The following is a 19,452-nucleotide window of genomic DNA, read 5'->3' as shown; positions in this document are numbered from 1 at the left end:
GTTAATGCTCAATAGTACACATATATGGTTCTTTAATATATTTGCATTATACTAAGATACATTCATTTTCAATGTTTTTTTTCCCCCCTACATTACTTTTACTTTTATACTTTAAGTAGTTTTGAAACCAGTACTTTTATACTTTTACTTGAGTAAAAAACTTGAGTTGATACTTCAACTTCTTCAGGAGTATTTTTAAACTCTAGTATCTATACTTCTACCTGAGTAATGAATGTGAATACTTTTGACACCTCTGAGAAGAAGCTGTATAATAATTGAAATTTTCGATTGTGGTCACCCTTGATAACTTGGGAAAGTTACGTTAACGTTAGTGGTGATTCATAACTGTGCTGCATGATTAAGTCGTTTTTCGAAAAGAAGAGATACAATTTCAACATGTCCAAGCATCCCGAATCATACCCAAGTTAATGACGTTTATAATAAACCAAGCCGTTTGTAAATCCGTCAGGATTTCAGCAAGTTATGAGTATTTTTGTCTACAGACCACTCACCCTCCAACAGCAACAACGATAGCGCAGCAAAGAGTCCCCCGACCTAAGATGGCCGCCGGTGAACGACGCTGGAGACTCCGCCTTGAGTCATCAACCTTTATATATATATCTATGGTTACACGTAACAAAAAACTATGAGGCGTGGGAAAGAAAGTTTAGCTGTGCAATTAACTCAGTCATTTTATACATTTAAAACACATAAGTCTAATTCAGAAATTATATTGAAATCCCCTTTCAGTTGCATAGAGCTCAGGTGGTGAGCTGAACGCGGAGCTGTTATCACGGCCGAAGCAGCGGAAAAAACGAAGAAAATAAAAGTTTTATCGGAGGAGGCGAAAAAGAAAGCAGGAGAGTAACAAGCTAAATGCCCGGACAACAATAAACATTGGCCCGGCGTTCACTCGCTGGCGTGAGCTGAAAGACGAGGAGGGATGTCCGACCGATGGGGATTTACCCTGTTGAACTAGTTGACTGCTTACCATATATACACAGGGGTGCACACAAGCTCCAGAATTGAGAACTGTAACATTGTGCAGGGCTGATCTGCAAAATATAAGGAATGGGCATTCAGTTATTCACAGGTTATAAAGTATTTTTTTATTTTGTCAGTAAGTATGTTGGACTAGCGTATGAGTTTGTAATTTGGGGCGCATTATCTCGCTGAAACAGGACAGGGGGGCGGGGGTGACTTCACTAATAAAACCAAGTTGAACTTAGTGATTTTCAACATCGTCATATTATATTGTTTAGCCAAAAATAGATACATTACCTCTTTGCTATCCATCCTGCAAACCACCGCTGAAAACAGAAAAGTAGTTTTGAAAGTCCGTCCCGTCTTCTTTCATCAAAACAAATGCACGCGACGGGGACAGGAGTTTTCCGGCAGTACGCACTGGTGCTCATGGGAAATGTAGTGTTCTTTCTGGTAAAGCACTACCGCTTTTGTCCAAAGGAGCCGCCAAACTCAACAAAAGCTGAAAGTTACATTGTGCTGCTTTTAAATATACCAGTTTTTGTCTTTGATAGGTAATTGAAATACTATATATTCCAAAATGCACTTTAGAGCGTATTCTGAAATTTAGACTACGCTCTAAAGTGCATTTTGGAATATTATTATATACTTATTTTTATTTAGAGTCTACATTTTAGTCTTTAAAATCATTGGTGATTACTTTACTTGTCTGTCATCCAGTCCACAAGGCGGCGTCAGTGAGTGCACCGGTGAGCTGGTCGTCACATGTAACAAAAAACCATAGACATAAAAATTACAAAACAAATTTCCGGCTGAAATATAAACCTTCTATTTCAGTGTGTTCAAACTGAGATTACTGAATTATAGTAGCAGTTACAGTAATTCTGACAGTTGGGAGAAAAACTTCAGCGTGTTATCTTTCAAAAGAGACCAAAATCATCCATCTACTTCAAATGGTTCAAGAACAGCTTTTAATTTACTTTGGGTATAACTTTATATGATAGGCGTTTTAGGCGACTTCAAGAATAGAATCAAATAGAATCACTCTTATTGTCACATCCGTTGCAGTTAAAAAGATAAAGAGACAAAAAACAAAGTGCATGAATAATCTACATAATACAGTATGTGGAATAAAAAGATAGAAAAATAATAAATAGTCTTGGGCCTATACGACTTTTACAGGAGTGGGATCAGGTTAAAACATTTTTAAAAATCTATATTTTTATTTTATTTCCCTCAACCACCAAGTTTTACCGGCACCATTTAAAGGGGACCTATTATGTAAAAACCCGTTTTTTCTTGTTTTAACATATATAAAGTGGTCTCCCCTCACCCTGCCAACACAGAAAAGATGATATCCCATGAAAATCTGCAAGGTCTGCTCCCTCCCGCCCGACTGAATCCCCCAGTGTCATGTGGTTTCTACGGGCCGTTTAGATTTGTGCATTTTCTTTACGTAAGCAAAATGCAAACCACGCCCTCGGTCTCCTCCGCTGCTGAAACCACGCCCACTACCAGCTCAGCCGGCCGGGGCTCCGCCATTGTTTACAAGCGGTGGCTGTTTTCCACCGGTTTCAACAGCAAGGGAGAGTAGAAATGAGGTTTTGCATCGACATTTACCCTCATAAAAGGATCAGATCCCACAGCACGGACCCGGTAACTGCACACGAGTCAGCGGTAAGTTCCTTTTTTTTTTTAATGTTATTTGTATGATCTTTTGCAAGTATTTAGCTTAGCTCCGGAGCCCCGGCTCCGCATACGGACCGGACCGTCAAGGAACTCCGGGCTCGGAGCTCCAAACCTGGAGCTCCGAGCCCGGAGATCCGAACCCGGGGGCTCCGGGCTCGGGGGAGCCGGCTCTATCAGTACCGTAATACATTTTTCTTCTGTGGTTTCAGATCTTTCAAGCACCTGGAGCTGTTCACATTCAGAAAAGTTGCCATTTGTGAAAATTCAGTGTTGTGATTTCTTTACAGTTAACAGGATTCATTTGTCTTGTAACATAAGAAGTGAAATGATGAGGAATTGGAGTAAATAAACGTGGTGTACCTGTTTAGAATTAAATTCAATCTTCCTGTGTGAATTAGTGTGAAGATGAGGTGACTAAAGGCTGATTTATTGATCTGCGTTACACCAACGCAGAGCCTACAGCGTAGGGTACGCGTCAATTTAACGCAGAACCGTGGACACGCTTTGCTACGCAGCAGCTGCTCTTCTGCCCGGAGCGACGCTTTGTCTCCTCCCCTGCTACACATCATTCAAGCAGCCAATCAGTGCAGAGACTCATTATCATAGCCCCCCCTTCCCTTAGAATGGAGCACAGAAAAAGGGGTTAGAAGCGGTAAAACTATAGACACAGCCCACAGGCTGAATTTCTGTTTTATGTAGAAAAAACAAGCTTTAGATTGTTTTTAAGACATTCAAGGCCTGTTTAAAATATACATTAAATGCCATAATACGTCCCCTTTAAGACTCTTCTTGTAGCAGTACCACATCTGACCAGGTGGGGGACATCTAGATCTACTAGTGAGTGGGGATCAATCAGCGGATCATCTCAGGACACTTCCAGCCAATCAGCCGCTGGGAGGTGGACCCGACTGCAACCCAACCTTTGTCCCAGGGTAGCTCTGATAGTTACGGTGTTTCCATGGCAACCAGCCAGGTCAGCCAAGCGGGCGTGTCCCGTCCGTCCTACCAGACCTGTTCCTTCTGTCACTTCCAACGTGGCACAAACGAGGACACAAAGAAACAGGTTTTTCAAGCTCTCGTCTGGCCCGACCGGTCTTGTAACACGACTTCGTCTCGTGATTGCCGCCCCCATGAGGTCAGACGTGGTGTTTCTACAAAGAGTGGCTTTGATTGTTTATCACACATCAGTCCTCAATATTACAGGATTGTCTGAAACCACGATCCTGTCACCAGTCACATGATCAATCATCATGAGTTATCATCCAGAAGCATCTTTCCTGGATTCACATTCACAGATCAGCCAAACGCTGAGAAACGCTGGAGCTGAACGAGTCCCGGTCAGTCAACAATTCCCAAGCCCAACAAGAACATCAAATGCAAACGAGGCGGACGATGATACAACCTTCCAGGGATGTTGACTCGTCTCTGGGTTCAGAGTCTGGTCCCGACACGATGTCTCGACCTGCCTAACTTGGTGTCGTCAATGAAACCTTGAATGGCAGGATCCTCAGTGGGTCTGAGCTCCGGGTGTACATGTAAGGAAACAGCGTGCCCTTGAACCTGTGCTTGAAGGTGTGGAAGGCTATCTTTGTTTCAATATCCAGGAACGACAGCTTCCCCTTGTCAAAATCTAGATTAAGCATGATCCCCCGGGGCACCTTGCCCTGCAGGTCTTGCTTCTTCGATCCAGCCAACGCTGTGTATCTACCGTCCTTAAGTGTAATCCTCCACCACTGCTGCTTCGCTGGGTCGCCAGCATCGGCTCCCAGCATTCCCAGCTCCCAGTCAGTGTTGTCTCCAACTTCCACGGCCCACCTGTAGGTCCCTGACTTCACCCCCTCGGAGCCCAGGATGCTGCGGGAGAACCGGGTCCTCTCCGGGTTGCTCGGCAGCTCTCGCGACCCCCCGGATGTGACGCTCAGCAGCTCGTCAGACACGACAAGCTCTCGGTCGGCGGTGTTTGGATCCAGGATCATGGGACTGTAGCGCACCATGTCATTCATCTTATTCCAGATGTTGAAGGTCAGGTTGCCCAGATGTTTGGCCACATCAATCAAAGCCCCTGAAACCGGCTCCGGGTCCTGAAGAACCAGGGCCTGCTTGACCCTCCGGGTCAAGGTCCTTTGGTTGAGCAGCAGCGAGACGTCTTCGCCTCTCAGCTCCGTCTCCGCCGCTCTGATCGCGTCTGAAAGAGCGTCCACGTCCCGGGTGAGAGCCTCCACCTTCTCCTTCATCGCCCAACTCTTCTGCTCCTCCTCCTCCCTCAGCGCCTCCATCCTCGCCTTCTCTTCCCGTTCCAGGAACTGGTGAAGCTTCTGAAACTGCTGCCGGATCTGCTTCTCGGTGTCCCGGGCCTGGACCCGGAGGTAGTCTGCCGTGTGGAGGCAGCCCCCCCTCACCTGCTGGAAGAGCCTCAGCTTCTCCCGGAGGGGTGTCAGGCCTCTCTGCAGCTTATGGCCAAGGTCCTGGGCCGCCTCGACGATGGGGCTAAACTGGTGGTTGCTGTGAGCCCTGGAGTCCCTGCAGACCAAGCAGATCGGCTCCTGGTGGTCCACGCAGAAGATCGTGAGCTTCTCGCCGTGCAGGCTGCACATGTGCTCGTACTCGGGAAACGAGAGGTCTTCCTCCGACCTGGAGGCCATGTTGACGGTTCAGACTGTCAGTTACTTTGACTTCTGATGATTTCTGATGTCTGAGTGCGTCGTCAGTCAGCAATGAGGACTTTACAAGACTACTCCAGCGTGACCCAGTTTTTCACATCACTGATTAATTTATCTTTACAACTTCTGTGTTCAAAGGTTGCAGAACATAGATCCACTCAACCGTTGGTCACGCGATTAAAACTGGAGCTCAAATTCTGAAACGGAAAACAAAGAAGAAAAAACCACACTGAGCACTAGGGTCCAAATCCAGACCTTACAGTTCCTGCACTCTTCCGTCTATCCCCATGAGTCAGCCGCCCATGCCATAACTAGGTTTACTAAACACTAACCAGAGGTTTACTAAACACTAACCAGAGGTTTACTAAACATTAACTAGAGGTTTACTAAACATTAACTAGAGGTTTACTAAACACTAGGGTTGGGATCCGAGAACCGGTTCCAAATAGGGACCGGTTCCTTACGTCCGGTTCCGGAACCGTTAAGAAGATGTTGTCATTTCAATTCTTTTATTCGGTTCCCAAATGTCCGCACTAGTTTGTTTACGAAGTTTGTATTACTCAGAGGTGGAAAAAGTACAAAAATATTGTACTTAAGTAAAAGTACAAATTTTCTGCTTGAAAATTACTAAAGTAAAAGTAAAAAGTACCCATTAAGAAAATTACTTAAGTAAAAGTATAAAAGTACCTCAAATTAAATATAATAAAGTACCAAAAGTACATGGTGTAAAATGTACTTAAGTACAAAAGTAAAAAGTAAAAAGTACAAAGTACAAAATTCAAAGTACAAAATTATTTTCAAAAGGATTGCAAAGAAATGAAGAATCCAAGAATTTGCTTACAACTCTAAATAATGGTGATATTATTCTGACCCCTTTAGTGTTTGTTTCCATTACCCCATTTTAATTTCGTTGGCTTGAGCGTCGGCTGCCGCTCAAGGCTGATTTATGGTTCCGCGTTACACCAACGCAGAGCCTACGGCGTAGGGTACGCGGCGACGCGCACCGTACGGTGCGCTTCGCCGCGTAGGCTCTGCGTCTATTTAACGCGGACCGATAATTCGGGCTTCAGTCTTCATCGGTCCTCGACGCGACGGCGGTTCCTCCGGCCTTTCCGGCCCGCCTCTGCAGCGAGGTTCCGCGTTAAATCGCCGCGTACCCTACGCCGTAGCTCTGCGCCGGTGTAACGCGGAACCATAAATCAGCCCCCGCTGTGCTGTTCTCACGGCAATAGCCTACATTTTCATTTAATGTAAGACTTTAATTTGTAGCGAGTAACGAAGTGTCCAATTTTAAATATAGCGGATTAAAAGTACGATTTTTTCCTTGAAAATGTAACGAAGTAAAAGTACAGAAAAATGAAAGTATCAATAAAAGTACAAATTCTCAAAAATCTTACTTAAGTACAATAACGAAGTACTTGTACTTCGTTACTTTACACCACTGGTATTACTCCGCCTGCCGCGCTCCGTTTGTTTTGTATTATTGATCCGCCTGGCGTGCGTCGCTTGAACAAAGCCACTACTCTGTGCGGAGCGCTCTCGCTTGCTGCCTGAGAAGGCAGACATGATAATCTTCCTGAACAAGAATTGTTTTTGAACTGTCACATGACATTGTCAATGCTCCAGGCACTAGCGGAGCAGGTGGGGGGGCAGGGGGGGCGGCCGCCCCGGGCCCACTGCTCCGTGGGGGCCCACGCCGAAGAGGAAAAAAAAAAGTTTCTGAATAAAATAAGGAAAGTTGGACTATATAACAATTGCGTTCAAAAGGATAAAGTTGTTTAAAAAATAAAAAAGGAGGGAAATAGTCCCCTTCTCCCCTCGTGTGTCTGCCTGTCATGCACGGGTACGCGCGCGCATGTTGTCTGTTTACTTTTAAGCCTGATTTATGGCTCTGCGTTACAGTAACGCAGAGCCTACAACGTAGGGTACGGCGTAGGGTGGGCGTCGCCGCGTCGCTACGCCGTCGGCTCTGCGTTGGTGTAACGCAAACCATAAATCAGCCTTTAGCCAGTTGTCGGATCAGAAGTAGCCTTGAAGCAGGAAAGTCATGCTGAGTTTCAGCAGCTGAAATGATTAAAAACTATCTCCGGGCTGCATGGATGAGGCCTCAAACCTCACCTTGCTCTCAATCAAGAGGGACATCGCCATTGATGAGAGCAAAGTGATTGAAAGGTTTGCGGCGATAAAGAACCGGCTGATGATTAAATGTGTAGCTACAGCTGCAGAAAAAGCTTCTGACAGGGTTAATTGGTCATTTCTCGTTTCCACGATGCAAAAATTTGGCTTTGGGGAATCATTTATTAATTAGGTCAAAATCTTTTATTTTTTATATATTTTTTTATTAACATTATTTTTCATTACAGCATGTTTGTGCATCAAGTAATACAAGTTTGTGCAAAGAATACCTGTTTTGTAATTTAAGAAAAAGCAAAAACAAAAGAAAACAAATAAATAAAATCAACAAAATAGGAAATAAAAAATAAACAAATAAAAAATTGCATTTAAATATCAGAGCACATGCCAGCATATGCTTCCAAGAAAAAAGAAAGAAGGAAAAAGACTATTGGGTCAAAATCTTATACGCAGTAGCTTCAGCCTCAGTAATCATGATGGACTAACATCATCTTTCCCACTTCACAGAGGGATTAGCAAGGAGACGCCTCTCCTCACCATCTTCATTTAACCTCTAACCCCAGCTATTCGTCAGAACAATAACATTAAAGGAAACACCAAATACTCAGCATAAAAGGAATCTTCATGCCAATGACATCTTGATCTTTCTAGAAAACCCCACTCATCCCTTCCCGAAACAATAAAGCTAATAGACTCATTTTCTAAAATCTCTAACTAATCCATAAACTGTAATAAATCCTCTATACTTCCACGGAACAGCTGGGATGTGGCAGCACAAACTCCACCTATTCCACTATGTACTAGTCACATTACATATTTAGGTATTAATATTTCCTCCAGGCTGTCAGAGTTGCTCGTTCTCAACTACACCCCACTTCTTAAAACTATAGCTGACAATCTTCTACACTGGATGAACCACACACGATCCATATTAGGCCGAATTGCAACAATAAACATGTCAGTACTTCCTAAAATCAATATCTTCTCAGTATGATTCCATCCCAACCCTCACCATCATGGTTTAAATCCCTCCACTCTGTCATAACAAGGTTTTATTGGAAAAATAAACCACCAAGAATCAAACTCACAACTCTCCAGAAACCCAAAGCAAAAGGAGGAACAAACTTTTATCATTACTACCTGGCAAATCAGTTATAATACATACAAATGGATTGCTGCAAGAAGAAACGCTACCGGATGTCCTTCATCCCCACAGCCATCAGACTCTACAACAAACTCTACTCATTCAAGGGCCGGGTTTCCCAGATCAGTTAAGTAGTTCTTAACAGCGAAAGACTTCTTTCAAACCTTCTTAAGGAGCCTGTGAAAGAAAATCGCGTTTCCCAGAGTCGCTCTTAGCTTAAGTATCTCTTTCATTAAGAAGGAAATGAAAGATGCTGCTGACCCAGTCTTTACAACCATCTTAGTGAACAAAGACTCACAGATCCAGCCGCGTCAGGCAAAACAATATCACACCAAGCAATGAGATATTAAAACAATGCACCCCGCACAAGTTTTGATCTATTTTATACTTTAGATTTATATTGTTTAGCATTTATTGGTGACAGCAAAGGGGGGAAAAAAAAGAAAAATAAGGAATAACAAGTGTGTTCCTGTATATGCTTTATGCATTACGCACAAATAAAACGATCATCATGAATATCATTTATTTGATGATTTGGCTGCTATACAGCATGTTCTCGCTGCAAATCAACCGCGTCACCGTGCGCGAAGCAGAACTGTTTTTATGAACGCATTCGTGCGTCAGCACTTCAGTCCCCTGGACGTGTGTCGGACCGCGCTGTCCAGGCAGCCGGGACACCTGCGCCGTGCCCGAGCCCGAGCGCACCTATGTGATGACAGGGAAGCAGCAGCTGATCAACGGGATCCTTTGATGAATCGTTCATTACAGTCTCAAATATAATCAATGGTGTCGGTTTATATTAAAGAATCTTTTTGCCCAGAAGAAAAAAGAGCGAAGACAACGACCCATAACTATTTTCTTCTCTTGAAAAAACCCACCTGCGGGATGCAGCAGCATCAGAAGAGCAGGAATACGTGCGTGGCGGGAATGATCTATTCTCTGCAATCTGAAGCCCTCTATAATTGTAAAAAGAATTTCACTTATCACGGGTTCTTTTTGGAACATAACCCCTGCGAAAAACCAGGGATTGCTGTAATTCCACGTTGCGATTTGCGAAACTCGCCTTCTCTTGGCTCATGTTTTTGAACGCACACACACGCCCACCCCGTTTACTCCCGGTCTCCGTGTGTGGGGAAAAAAAGCCTCACTGTAGCCAGAAATAACGGAGTAACGCACCGTTTGGATGAAAAAGGGTCATTGAATTATATTTATCATCTTAATGTTTTATTATAACGCACAGGCAGCAGTGAATTAGTGCGTTAGGCAGCAGTGCTGCGTGTGAAAATGCGCTGATAGTGATCGGTGATCGATTTGCCTGGCATCGATTCATTTGGTTTCAGAACCGGACAGCTGCTCCAAAGAGCGTCTGAAAGAGCGAAACTAAAGGACGGTGTTAAGAAGTCATCTGGGAAACACCCGTATCTTAGGGTTCTCTCTTAGTTCAAACCTTCTTTGAACCTCTCTTAAATCCTTAAGAGAGGTTGGATCTGGGAAACCCGGCCAAGTGCAATAACCTGCTTTTCTGAAAGCACCGCCTGTATATTTGCTCTGTTTAATTATGTGTGTGTATATATATATATATATATATATATATATATATATATATATATATATATATATATATATATATATATATATATATATATATATATATTATGGTCAGCATTTCTGTAAATTGCTTTCTCTTCAAGTAATGGCTCACGTCACTCCACAAGTACAATTTAAAAGTGCGATAACCTTCTCCCTCTGCATCACTGGTATTTTTGTCTCTTTGCACATGTATATATTATTCGTTTTTTGGGTTTAGTACTTCTTTTGTACATTGCTCTTTTTTATATTGCTCTTTTTAATTACTTAGCTATTTATTGGTTATTTTTTAGGATATACTTTTTAATACCTTTTCGTACTTTTGTGTATATTTTGTAAAAATGTAAAAAGAAAATTGTAAAAAGTGAATTTCCCCGCTGGGGGATCAATAAAGTTTATTCTATTCTATTCTATTCTATTCTATTCTATTCTATTCTATTCTATTCTATTCTATTATATAATTTAATATTATATAATATTATATACTATTATATTATATTCATCCCCACCAAACAGATAATGGCCGGGTTTCCCAGATTCAACCTCTCTTAAGGATTTAAGAGAGGTTCAAAGAAGGTTTGAACTAAGAGAGAACCCTAAGATACGGGTGTTTCCCAGATGACTTCTTAACACCGTCCTTTAGTTTCATTCTTTCAGAAGCTCTTTGGAGCAGCTGTCCGGTTCTGAAACCAAATGAATCGATGCCAGACAAATCGATCACCGATCACTATCAGCGCATTTTCACACGCAGCACTGCTGCCTAACGCACTAATTCACTGCTGCCTGTGCGTTATAATAAAAAATTAAGATGATAAATATAATTCAATGACCCTTTTTCATCCAAACGGTGCGTTACTCCGTTATTTCTGGCTACAGTGAGGCTTTTTTTCCCCACACGCAGAAACCGGGAGGAAACGGGGTGGGCGTTTGTGTGTGTTCAAAAACATGAGCCAAGAGAAGGCGAGTTTCGCAAATCGCAACGTGGAATTACAGCAATCCCTGGTTTTTCGCAGGGGTTATGTTCCAAAAAGAACCCGTGATAAGTGAAATTATTTTTACAATTATAGAGCGCTTCAGATTGCAGAGATCAGCCCCGCCTCGCACGTATTCCTCCTCTTCTGAGACGCTGCATCCCGACTCGCGCTGCAGCGTCTTTTTATCCTAAACCCCGCGGTGCAGGTTTTTTCAAGAGAAGAAAATAGTTATGGGTCGTTGTCTTCGCTCTTTTTTCTTCTGGGCAAAAAGATTCTTTAATATAAACCTACACCATTGATTATATTTGAGACTGTAATGAACGATTCATCAAAGGCTCCTGTTCTTCAGCTGCTACTTCCCTGTCATCACACGTAGAGGTGCTCGGGCTCGGGCACGGCGCAGGTGTCCCGGTCTGACAGCCCGGTCCGACACGTCCAGGGGACTGAAGTGCTGACGCACGAATGCGTTCATAAAAACAGTTCTGCTTCGCGCGGCGACGCGGTTGATTTGCAGCGAGAATATGCTGTATAGCAGCCAAATTATCAAATAAATGATATTCATGATGATCGTTTTATTTGTGCGTAAAGCATAAAGCATATACAGGAACACACTTGTTATTCCTTATTTTTCTTTTTTTTTTTCCTTTGCTGTCACCAATAAATGCTAAACAATATAAATCTAAAGTATAAAATAGATCAAAATTTGTGCGGGGTGCATTGTTTTAATATCTCATTGCTTGGTGTGATATTGATTTGCCTGACGCGGCTGGATCTGTGAGTCTTTGTTCACTAAGATGGTTGTAAAGACTGGGTCGGCAGCATCTTTCATTTCCTTCTTAATGAAAGAGATACTTAAGCTAAGAGCAACTCTGGGAAACGCGATTTTCTTTCACAGGCTCCTTAAGAAGGTTTGAAAGAAGTCTTTCGCTGTTAAGAACTACTTAACTGATCTGGGAAACCCGGCCAATACCTATCATTGACATTTGTTTTCTTAATGTTTAGTGACAATTTGTTGGTTTTAAACCATTTGGAGATTTTTTCCATTTCCTCATTAACAACTTTCATAATTACCGTACATTAGGATTTCTGTGTGAATAAAACAAACTATCAGCAAATAAAATTTTAGAAAGCTGATCCGCTACATTGCTGGGCAAATCATTATTATAAGAAATAACAATGGCCCAAGACAAATCTTCCATTTGTATCCAAAACTCTGGAAAAAGTAGTTGCAAGTCAGTTGTGTGACTATTTCTATAGAAATTATGTTTGAAATGTTTGATTCTACTGGACCTCAGTACTGTTGACAGTCACCCACGGACTGAAATAACAACTTTTTTTTAAATAATTATTTGCATTTTTCAGCATGTTTTTTCTTTTTTTTTTCTTTTATTCTTCTTCTTTTGATTTGATGGGTGCGCCGCCATAGCGCCCCCTACTGACCTGCTGCATACAGTATATCTGTGAAGTTTTTATTTAATTATTATTCGTGTCAAAGGTTCATTATAAAGGAAACATGGCAAATATACAGACAATTATACAGTAATATAATATGAAAATGAGGTAAAAACAATAATAAATACATTAAATACATGACATTTAAGTAAAATAATACAACAAAATCCATCATACAAGGGGTAAGTAAGGATATCAGTCTTCTAAATCAGTGGGAAAATGTCTTAACACTTCATACATATATCTGTGATTACCATAAACACATACGTATATATGTCTATGACAAAAAACTACGAGGCATGGGAAAGTAAGTTTAGCTGAGCAATTAACTCAGTCATTTTATAAATTTAAAACATATAAGTCTAATTCAGAAATTATATTGAAATCCCCTTTCAGTTGCATGTTAAAGACAGATTGGCTTTCCTTTCTGTACATTCGTGGGCTGCTTTTCTGGAGGGTTTTACGTCATCATATTCCCACAATGCACCACGCGTGGAGCGGTATAATTCTTCATAGAAATGTGTTATCCTCAATTAATCGAATTTTATTTTACTAGCGATATATAATCAGATTTCGTGTCAAATTGTGTAAAATTGCTAATTAATAAATAAAATAAATACGGTAGTTACATACTGCGAGAACCGTAAGTAAGTTTACTATGGCGGAGAATGGGGTCGGACACTTTGGGCCAATTACATTATACACTCTTGTTTCTTTTCAGATCGTATAAATCTTTCGCCTTTTACTAAAGATTTCCGTGGAGAGGAACAATAAGAGTTTCAATTAATTTTTTTAATTTTTAATTAACAATAAGAGTTTCAATTAATTTTTTGATGCCCTGTCTTTGACGGGGCTTTCTATAGCCTACGTGTTAAAAAAAAAGCTTAATATTCATGATTTTGCTCACACGTGCGGGAAATAAAACACTTATTCGAGCAAGTAAGTCAGTCTTTATTTAAACGTGAAACATGTCTATTTTAGAGATTAAATTGAAAACACTTTCAGTAGCGTTGTTCTGTAGATAAGGCAAGGTTATAGCACATTTCAGCAACAAGGTAATCAGATGTGCTTTACATAAATATATGAAGAGTGAGGAGGAAAAATAAAAGTTACAGTGCAGTCGCAGAGTAAAGAAAAGTGGGACATTTACCAGAGTTACAACTGAGTACTAAAATCAAGTTGTTTTTTAACACAAGAAAATTGTGGTGGTGATTTTGTGCAATACAAAAGAACAAGTAATATTAACAGATATAAAATATAAAGTAAAAAAATGTTTTAAAAATTAACAGTTAAAGTTACATCCAGAATAGTTCAAATGATTCAGTCAAGCCAGCTGTAAACACATTAGTTTTTAACCTTGATTTTTTTTTTTTTTTTAATATCTTTTTATTTCACAATAATTTTCACAATTCACATTTTCACATGCATGATTTCTATTATACCCACATTCCTCTCTTCCCCATAATTACCCTAGGGGAAAAAAAAACATACATTAAGGGAGAACAAAATTAAATAAATATTTAAAAAAAAAAAATAAATAAAAAAATATATAATGGCAGCAACAGCGATATCAAACTATATATATATATATATATACCCATATATACATACAAACATACATACATATAAGGCACAAGTTCGAAAATAAAGATACTCATTGGTCCCCTTTGGAAAAATTATTCAGTTTTGAGAATAATGGGAACCAAAATTCTTGAAAAATATGAGCATGGTTGTATTTTTCTAAAGTTAATTTTTCCAATGGTAAAAAAAACTGAAATTTGATTAAAAAAAAACTTGAAAGTTGGAGGGGAATCATCTTTCCAAAGTAAAAGTATGTGATCATAATTAATATCCTGCTTTTTTTCCGGTCTAACTGAAGATCCAGTGTGTCATTTAATAAATACAAATTGGAGCTTAAGTCAAAATTAATTTCTAATTTTGATTGTGTGAAGGAATGGATTTAATTTAACCTTGATTTTAATGAACTGAGGGGTTCAGCGTTCCTGCAAGTTAGTTCCAGATCTGTGGAGCATAAAAGCTGAAAGCTGCTTCTCCATGTTTGGTTCTGGTTCTGGGGATACGGAGCAGACCTGGACCAGAAGACCTGAGAGGTCTGGATGGTTGATATGGCAGCAGCAAGTCTCTCATGTATCTTGGTCCTAAAACCATTCAGTGATTTATAGACTAACAGAAGCATTTTAAAGTCTATTCTCTGAGGTACAGGGAGTCAGAACTGGACTGATGTGGTCCACTTTCTTAGTTCTGGTGAAAACCCGGGCCGCAGCATTCTGGATCAGCTTTAGCTGGATGATTGACTGTTTAGGCAGACCTGTTGCAGCAATCATCATCCTGCTGATATATTAGTGTCTGTTGATACTGAAGATGTTCTTCAGGTAACAGAAGGCCGACGTTGTAATTGTTAATGTGTCTCTCAAAGCAGGGGCGAAAATCCCGGGGGGGACAGGGGGGACAAGTCCCCCCCATTAGTAAAGCTGTCCCCCCCTAGAATAATTTGAGACAGAATTAATAATTTTGGAACAATGCAGTAGTATTTAGTAGTGATGCACCAAAATGAGAATTTGTGGCCGAAACCGATTTTTCACCTGTTTCAAGTAAATTTTCACTTGAAATAAGTAGAAAAATCTGCCAGTGGGACAAGATTTATCTTCTTATTACAAGCAAAAAAAATCTTGTTCCACTGGCAGATTTTTCTACTTATTTTAAGTGAAAATCTACTTGAAACAGGTGAAAATTGTTGTTTTTTTCCAGTGATGAGTCTTGTTTTAAGTGTAATGAGATTTTTTTAACTAAAAATGAGACATTTTAACTAGAAATAAGACAAATATTCTTGTTAAGATTTTGGGTTTTTGCAGTGTATTATGTCAGATGTGCTGTATTATTGCCACCTTCCACCTAATACCATTGTTTTGTATTACTCTAAGAAAGGTCTTCTGCCTGTTTGCGAGATAGAGTTGAAAATGTCAAAATGCTGTATTAAAGGAAGGCTAAAACTTTTATTCCTTGTCCCCCCCTGGATTTATTCTCTAGTCTAAAATTTTACTGTTTATTGTCCCCCCAACTATGAAACAGGATTTTCGCCCCTGTCTCAAAGTTCAGTTCTGAGTCCATGACTAAACCCAGATTTCAGGTTAAAGCCAGATGTTCTTTTCTTTCTGTTCATTTGTGGGCTGCTTTTGTGTGTTTTTGTCCTGGTTGAAATAGGTATAGTCAATAGATGAAAGGATGACTGGTTAAAAAATAGTTTTTATAACAAAGAAGTTACGTAATTATATTCCCACGATGCATCACGCGTGGAGCGGTATAATTCTTCATATAAACCTCAATTAATCAGATCTTATTTTACTAGTGTCACAATATTAAACAGCTTTGGTGTCAAATTGTGTAAAATTGCTAATTAATAAATAAAGTCACTTTTTTCACGGTGCAATGAAGCAGCCAAACATGTAAAACATACAGTAGACTGGTCCTAGAGTCCCGGCTTGAGTGCACCCCTGTTTTTAAAACAAAACGTATGACGTTAATATACTTCCATTTTTCATTTAACATGAATAGAAAGCCCCGTCAGAGACAGGGCGTCAAAAAATTAATTGAAACTCTTATTGTTCCTCTCCACGGAAATCTTTAGTAAAAGGCGAAAGATTTATACGATCTGAAAAGAAACAAGAGTGTATAATGTAATTGGCTCAAAGTGTCCTACCCCATTCTCCGCCATAGTAAACTTACTTACGGTTCTCGCAGTATGTAACTACCGTATTTATTTTATTTATTAATTAGCAATTTTACACAACTTGACACAAAAACCGATTAAATATCGTGACAATAGTAAAATAAGAACCGATTAATAACGGAGGATAACAGATTTATATGAAGAATTATACCGCTCCACGCGTGATGCATTGTGGGAATATGATGACGTAAAACACATCCAGTCTCCAGTCATCCATTGATGTAAAAACATGCAGGACAGTTAGTAAGTGTTAGTTAGTAAGTAGTAAGTGGGCCTTGAGGACCGAGGTTTGGAAACACTGGTGTAGAAAATGTTCAAATGGTCATTGTAAATTAAGCATGCAACTTTTATATCACATTAATGCTCAGCTCGCACTTTAGAAAACTTGCACTGTGATCACTTGTACATTGTTGGACTCTTTCATCTACTTACTAAATCACTTACAGTGTTTAAATATTTATAGTAACTCATGTACTGCTAATCCCATTACTTGTTTTTATATTGTTTATATACTGCTAGAAAAACTACGGTTCCATATCTACATATTTAGAAAAATCTGTTGCACCAACTAAATTCCTTGTATGTCCAGTTACGAATATGGCAATACATTTTTTTCTGATTCTGATTATACTCTTTCACATTGCAGCCAATGTACTTAAGGAGCACAAAAGAAAAATCGTGGATACATATCTATAATTCAAACAACATTAGTTACTTACGAGCAGTACTCGAGTTGTAAAAAAAAATCAGGGGGGATGGTGGATTTTATCATATGGGGACAGATAATTTGTGCTGATTACAAATAATATAATATATTACAAATAATAGCAGTGACCAAAACACCTGCAGAAATACTACAGGAATGACATAGCAGCAGTTAAATGCAGCCTTCTGTAAGCTTTAAATATCCACTGGGCTTACATCAAATACATCAAAACACAACAATAAAAAACAGTTTTCTGAATTTATCAATACAACTCTGTCCTTCACAGGATAAGTAAACTGCAAAAACTCAAAATCTTAAGAAGAATATTTGTCTTATTTCTAGTTAAAATGTCTCATTTTAGTAAAAAAAAAATCTCCATCCATCCATTATCTATACCCGCTTTATCCCTTGTAGGGTCACGGGGGCCTATCCCAGCTCATTTCAGGTGAGAGGCAGGGGTTCACCCTGGACAGGTCACCAGTCCATCACAGGGCCACATATAAACACACAAACCATGCTCACAACCACACTCACCCTCACACCTACGGGCAATTTAGAATCACCAATTAACCTAATATGCATGTTTTTGGACTGTGGGAGGAAGCTGGAGTACCTGGAGGAAACCCACGCAAGCACGGGGGAACATGCAAACTCCTGCCGGGCCTGGGAGTCGAACCAGGAACCTTCTTGCTGTGAGGCAACAGTGCTAACCACTTAGCCACCGTGCTGCCCTTATAAAAAAAATCTCATTACACTTAAAACAAGACTCATCACTGGAAAAAACAACAATATTCACCTGTTTCAAGTAGATTTTCACTTGAAATAAGTAGAAAAATCTGCCAGTGGAACAAGATTTTTTTGCTTGTAATAAGAAGATAAATCTTGTCCCACTGGCAGATTTTCCTACTTATTTCAAGTGAAAATTTACTTGAAACAGGTGAAAATTGTCAAATAAGTTATTTTTCTGGTGATGACTCTAAATCAGGGGTCACCAACCCTGGTCCTCGAGGGCCGGTGTCCCTGCAGGTTTTAGATGTTTCCCTGCTTCATTGCACCATGATACAAGTGACTGTGTCATTAACAGAATTGTGCAGCCCTGGATGAAAAGCTGATGACGATGATTAATTAGAATCAGGTGTGTTAAAGCAGGGAAAGCAGGGAAACATCTAAAACATGCAGGACACCGGCCCTCGAGGACCAGGATTGGTGACCCCTGCTCTAAATGTTGAAATAGCATTAAAACCACATTCATTGATGAAACGACATAGGGATGGAAAGGGGGGATGGCAGTTTTACAGGGGGGATGATTTTGACCGTTTTTATTTAACGGGGGGATGCCATCCCCCCTCATCCCCCCTCAACTCGAGAACTGCTTACGAATTTAGTTGTAACACACGGCAGAAACTATGTAAAATCGCCTCATTTAATATATAAAGTTTTCCTTGAACAGTTATATCAGGGGAGAGCGCGAACGCAGTCCCCACTACCAGAAATTATGCAGTCGAGATTCCCACATTTGAGGAATTCGCATCAGGTCAGCAAAGCCGAAGTGCCATGGCTGGGCCTCGCCTTGGGTGAACCACCTTCCTGATCATGGTGTCTCCCCTGCCAGGTAAGTATGAGTTGCACACGTCACGGCTGGGGGAGTCTTTCACACACACACCAAACTCACTGACGGTGTCAACAATATAAACTAACAAAACCACAGGATACGGGGACCGGAACACTACACTATTTTAGTACACAAATCGACTGTGTACTAAAAAGTGACAATTGATGACGTTTTCATTATAAAACATAAAAAAACAATCTGAAAACTGGTATCTCCCATAATGCATTGCTGAATCTACAATGCTACAGCTAACTGGAGAAAATATCAGCGTTTCAGCCAAACTGGCCTTCGTCAGGACAGAAGTGAAATGTTTGTCAGACAGCTCAATTCACAGTTAAATAGATAGTTGCAGACAGCTGCTCAGTGTGAGCAGGTAGGAGGTCACATGACCTGAACAGCAAGACCTGCCAATGACAAGCAGAGGGTGAGAGACTCTGTACAGCAGGGGTAGGCAATTCCGGTCCTCGAGGGCCGGTGTCCTGCATGTTTTAGATGTTTCCCTGCTTTAACACACCTGATTCTAATTAATCATCGTCATCAGCTTGTCATCCAGGGCTGCACAATTCTGTTAATGAAACAGGTACTTTTATCACGGTGTACTGAAGCAGGGTAACATCTAAGACATGCAGGACACCGGCCCTCGAGGACCGGAATTGCCTACCCCTGCTGTACAGAAAGAAAAAAATAATGAAAAATCACAGTCAATAAGAGGTGGCAAATCCGGCTTCAGAAAGTAAAAGTCCTACCATGTATTTGTTCTGTC

At 40.5% G+C, this 19,452-nt stretch overlaps 1 protein-coding gene and 3 non-coding genes across 4 annotated transcripts; 1 reads left to right on the top strand and 3 right to left on the bottom strand.

The window, feature by feature from the left end:
• Window positions 1-1,689: 1,689 nt before the first annotated feature.
• On the bottom strand, window positions 1,690-5,513 carry LOC133444626 (E3 ubiquitin-protein ligase TRIM35-like). Its single transcript, XM_061722490.1, has 2 exons — window positions 4,076-5,513; window positions 1,690-1,738 (listed from the first exon to the last, which is right to left on the bottom strand). The coding sequence occupies exon 1, from the start codon at window positions 5,313-5,315 to the stop codon at window positions 4,140-4,142; it is 1,176 nt and encodes a 391-aa protein (XP_061578474.1). The 5' UTR covers window positions 5,316-5,513; the 3' UTR covers window positions 1,690-1,738; window positions 4,076-4,139.
• Window positions 5,514-13,324: 7,811 nt separating this feature from the next.
• LOC133444939 (U5 spliceosomal RNA) lies at window positions 13,325-13,440 on the top strand. The gene has a single exon (XR_009782758.1). It is a non-coding gene; the product is annotated as a U5 spliceosomal RNA (small nuclear RNA).
• A 2,758-nt stretch (window positions 13,441-16,198) lies between these two features.
• LOC133444937 (U5 spliceosomal RNA) lies at window positions 16,199-16,313 on the bottom strand. The gene has a single exon (XR_009782756.1). It is a non-coding gene; the product is annotated as a U5 spliceosomal RNA (small nuclear RNA).
• Window positions 16,314-18,534: 2,221 nt separating this feature from the next.
• LOC133444956 (U1 spliceosomal RNA) lies at window positions 18,535-18,697 on the bottom strand. Its single transcript, XR_009782774.1, has one exon. It is a non-coding gene; the product is annotated as a U1 spliceosomal RNA (small nuclear RNA).
• Window positions 18,698-19,452: the final 755 nt, after the last annotated feature.

This window comes from Cololabis saira, chromosome 5 (genome assembly GCF_033807715.1).
Source record: "Cololabis saira isolate AMF1-May2022 chromosome 5, fColSai1.1, whole genome shotgun sequence".
NCBI classification, from domain to species: Eukaryota; Metazoa; Chordata; class Actinopteri; order Beloniformes; family Belonidae; genus Cololabis; species Cololabis saira.
The sequence above is the reverse complement of the archived record's forward strand: the minus strand, read 5'-3'. Positions and strand labels throughout refer to the sequence as shown.

What these genes read in the sequence shown, in the direction of transcription:
- LOC133444626 (XM_061722490.1), bottom strand. Translation starts at nt 5,315, where the DNA reads ATGGCCTCCAGGTCGGAGGAAGACCTCTCGTTTCCCGAGTACGAGCAC.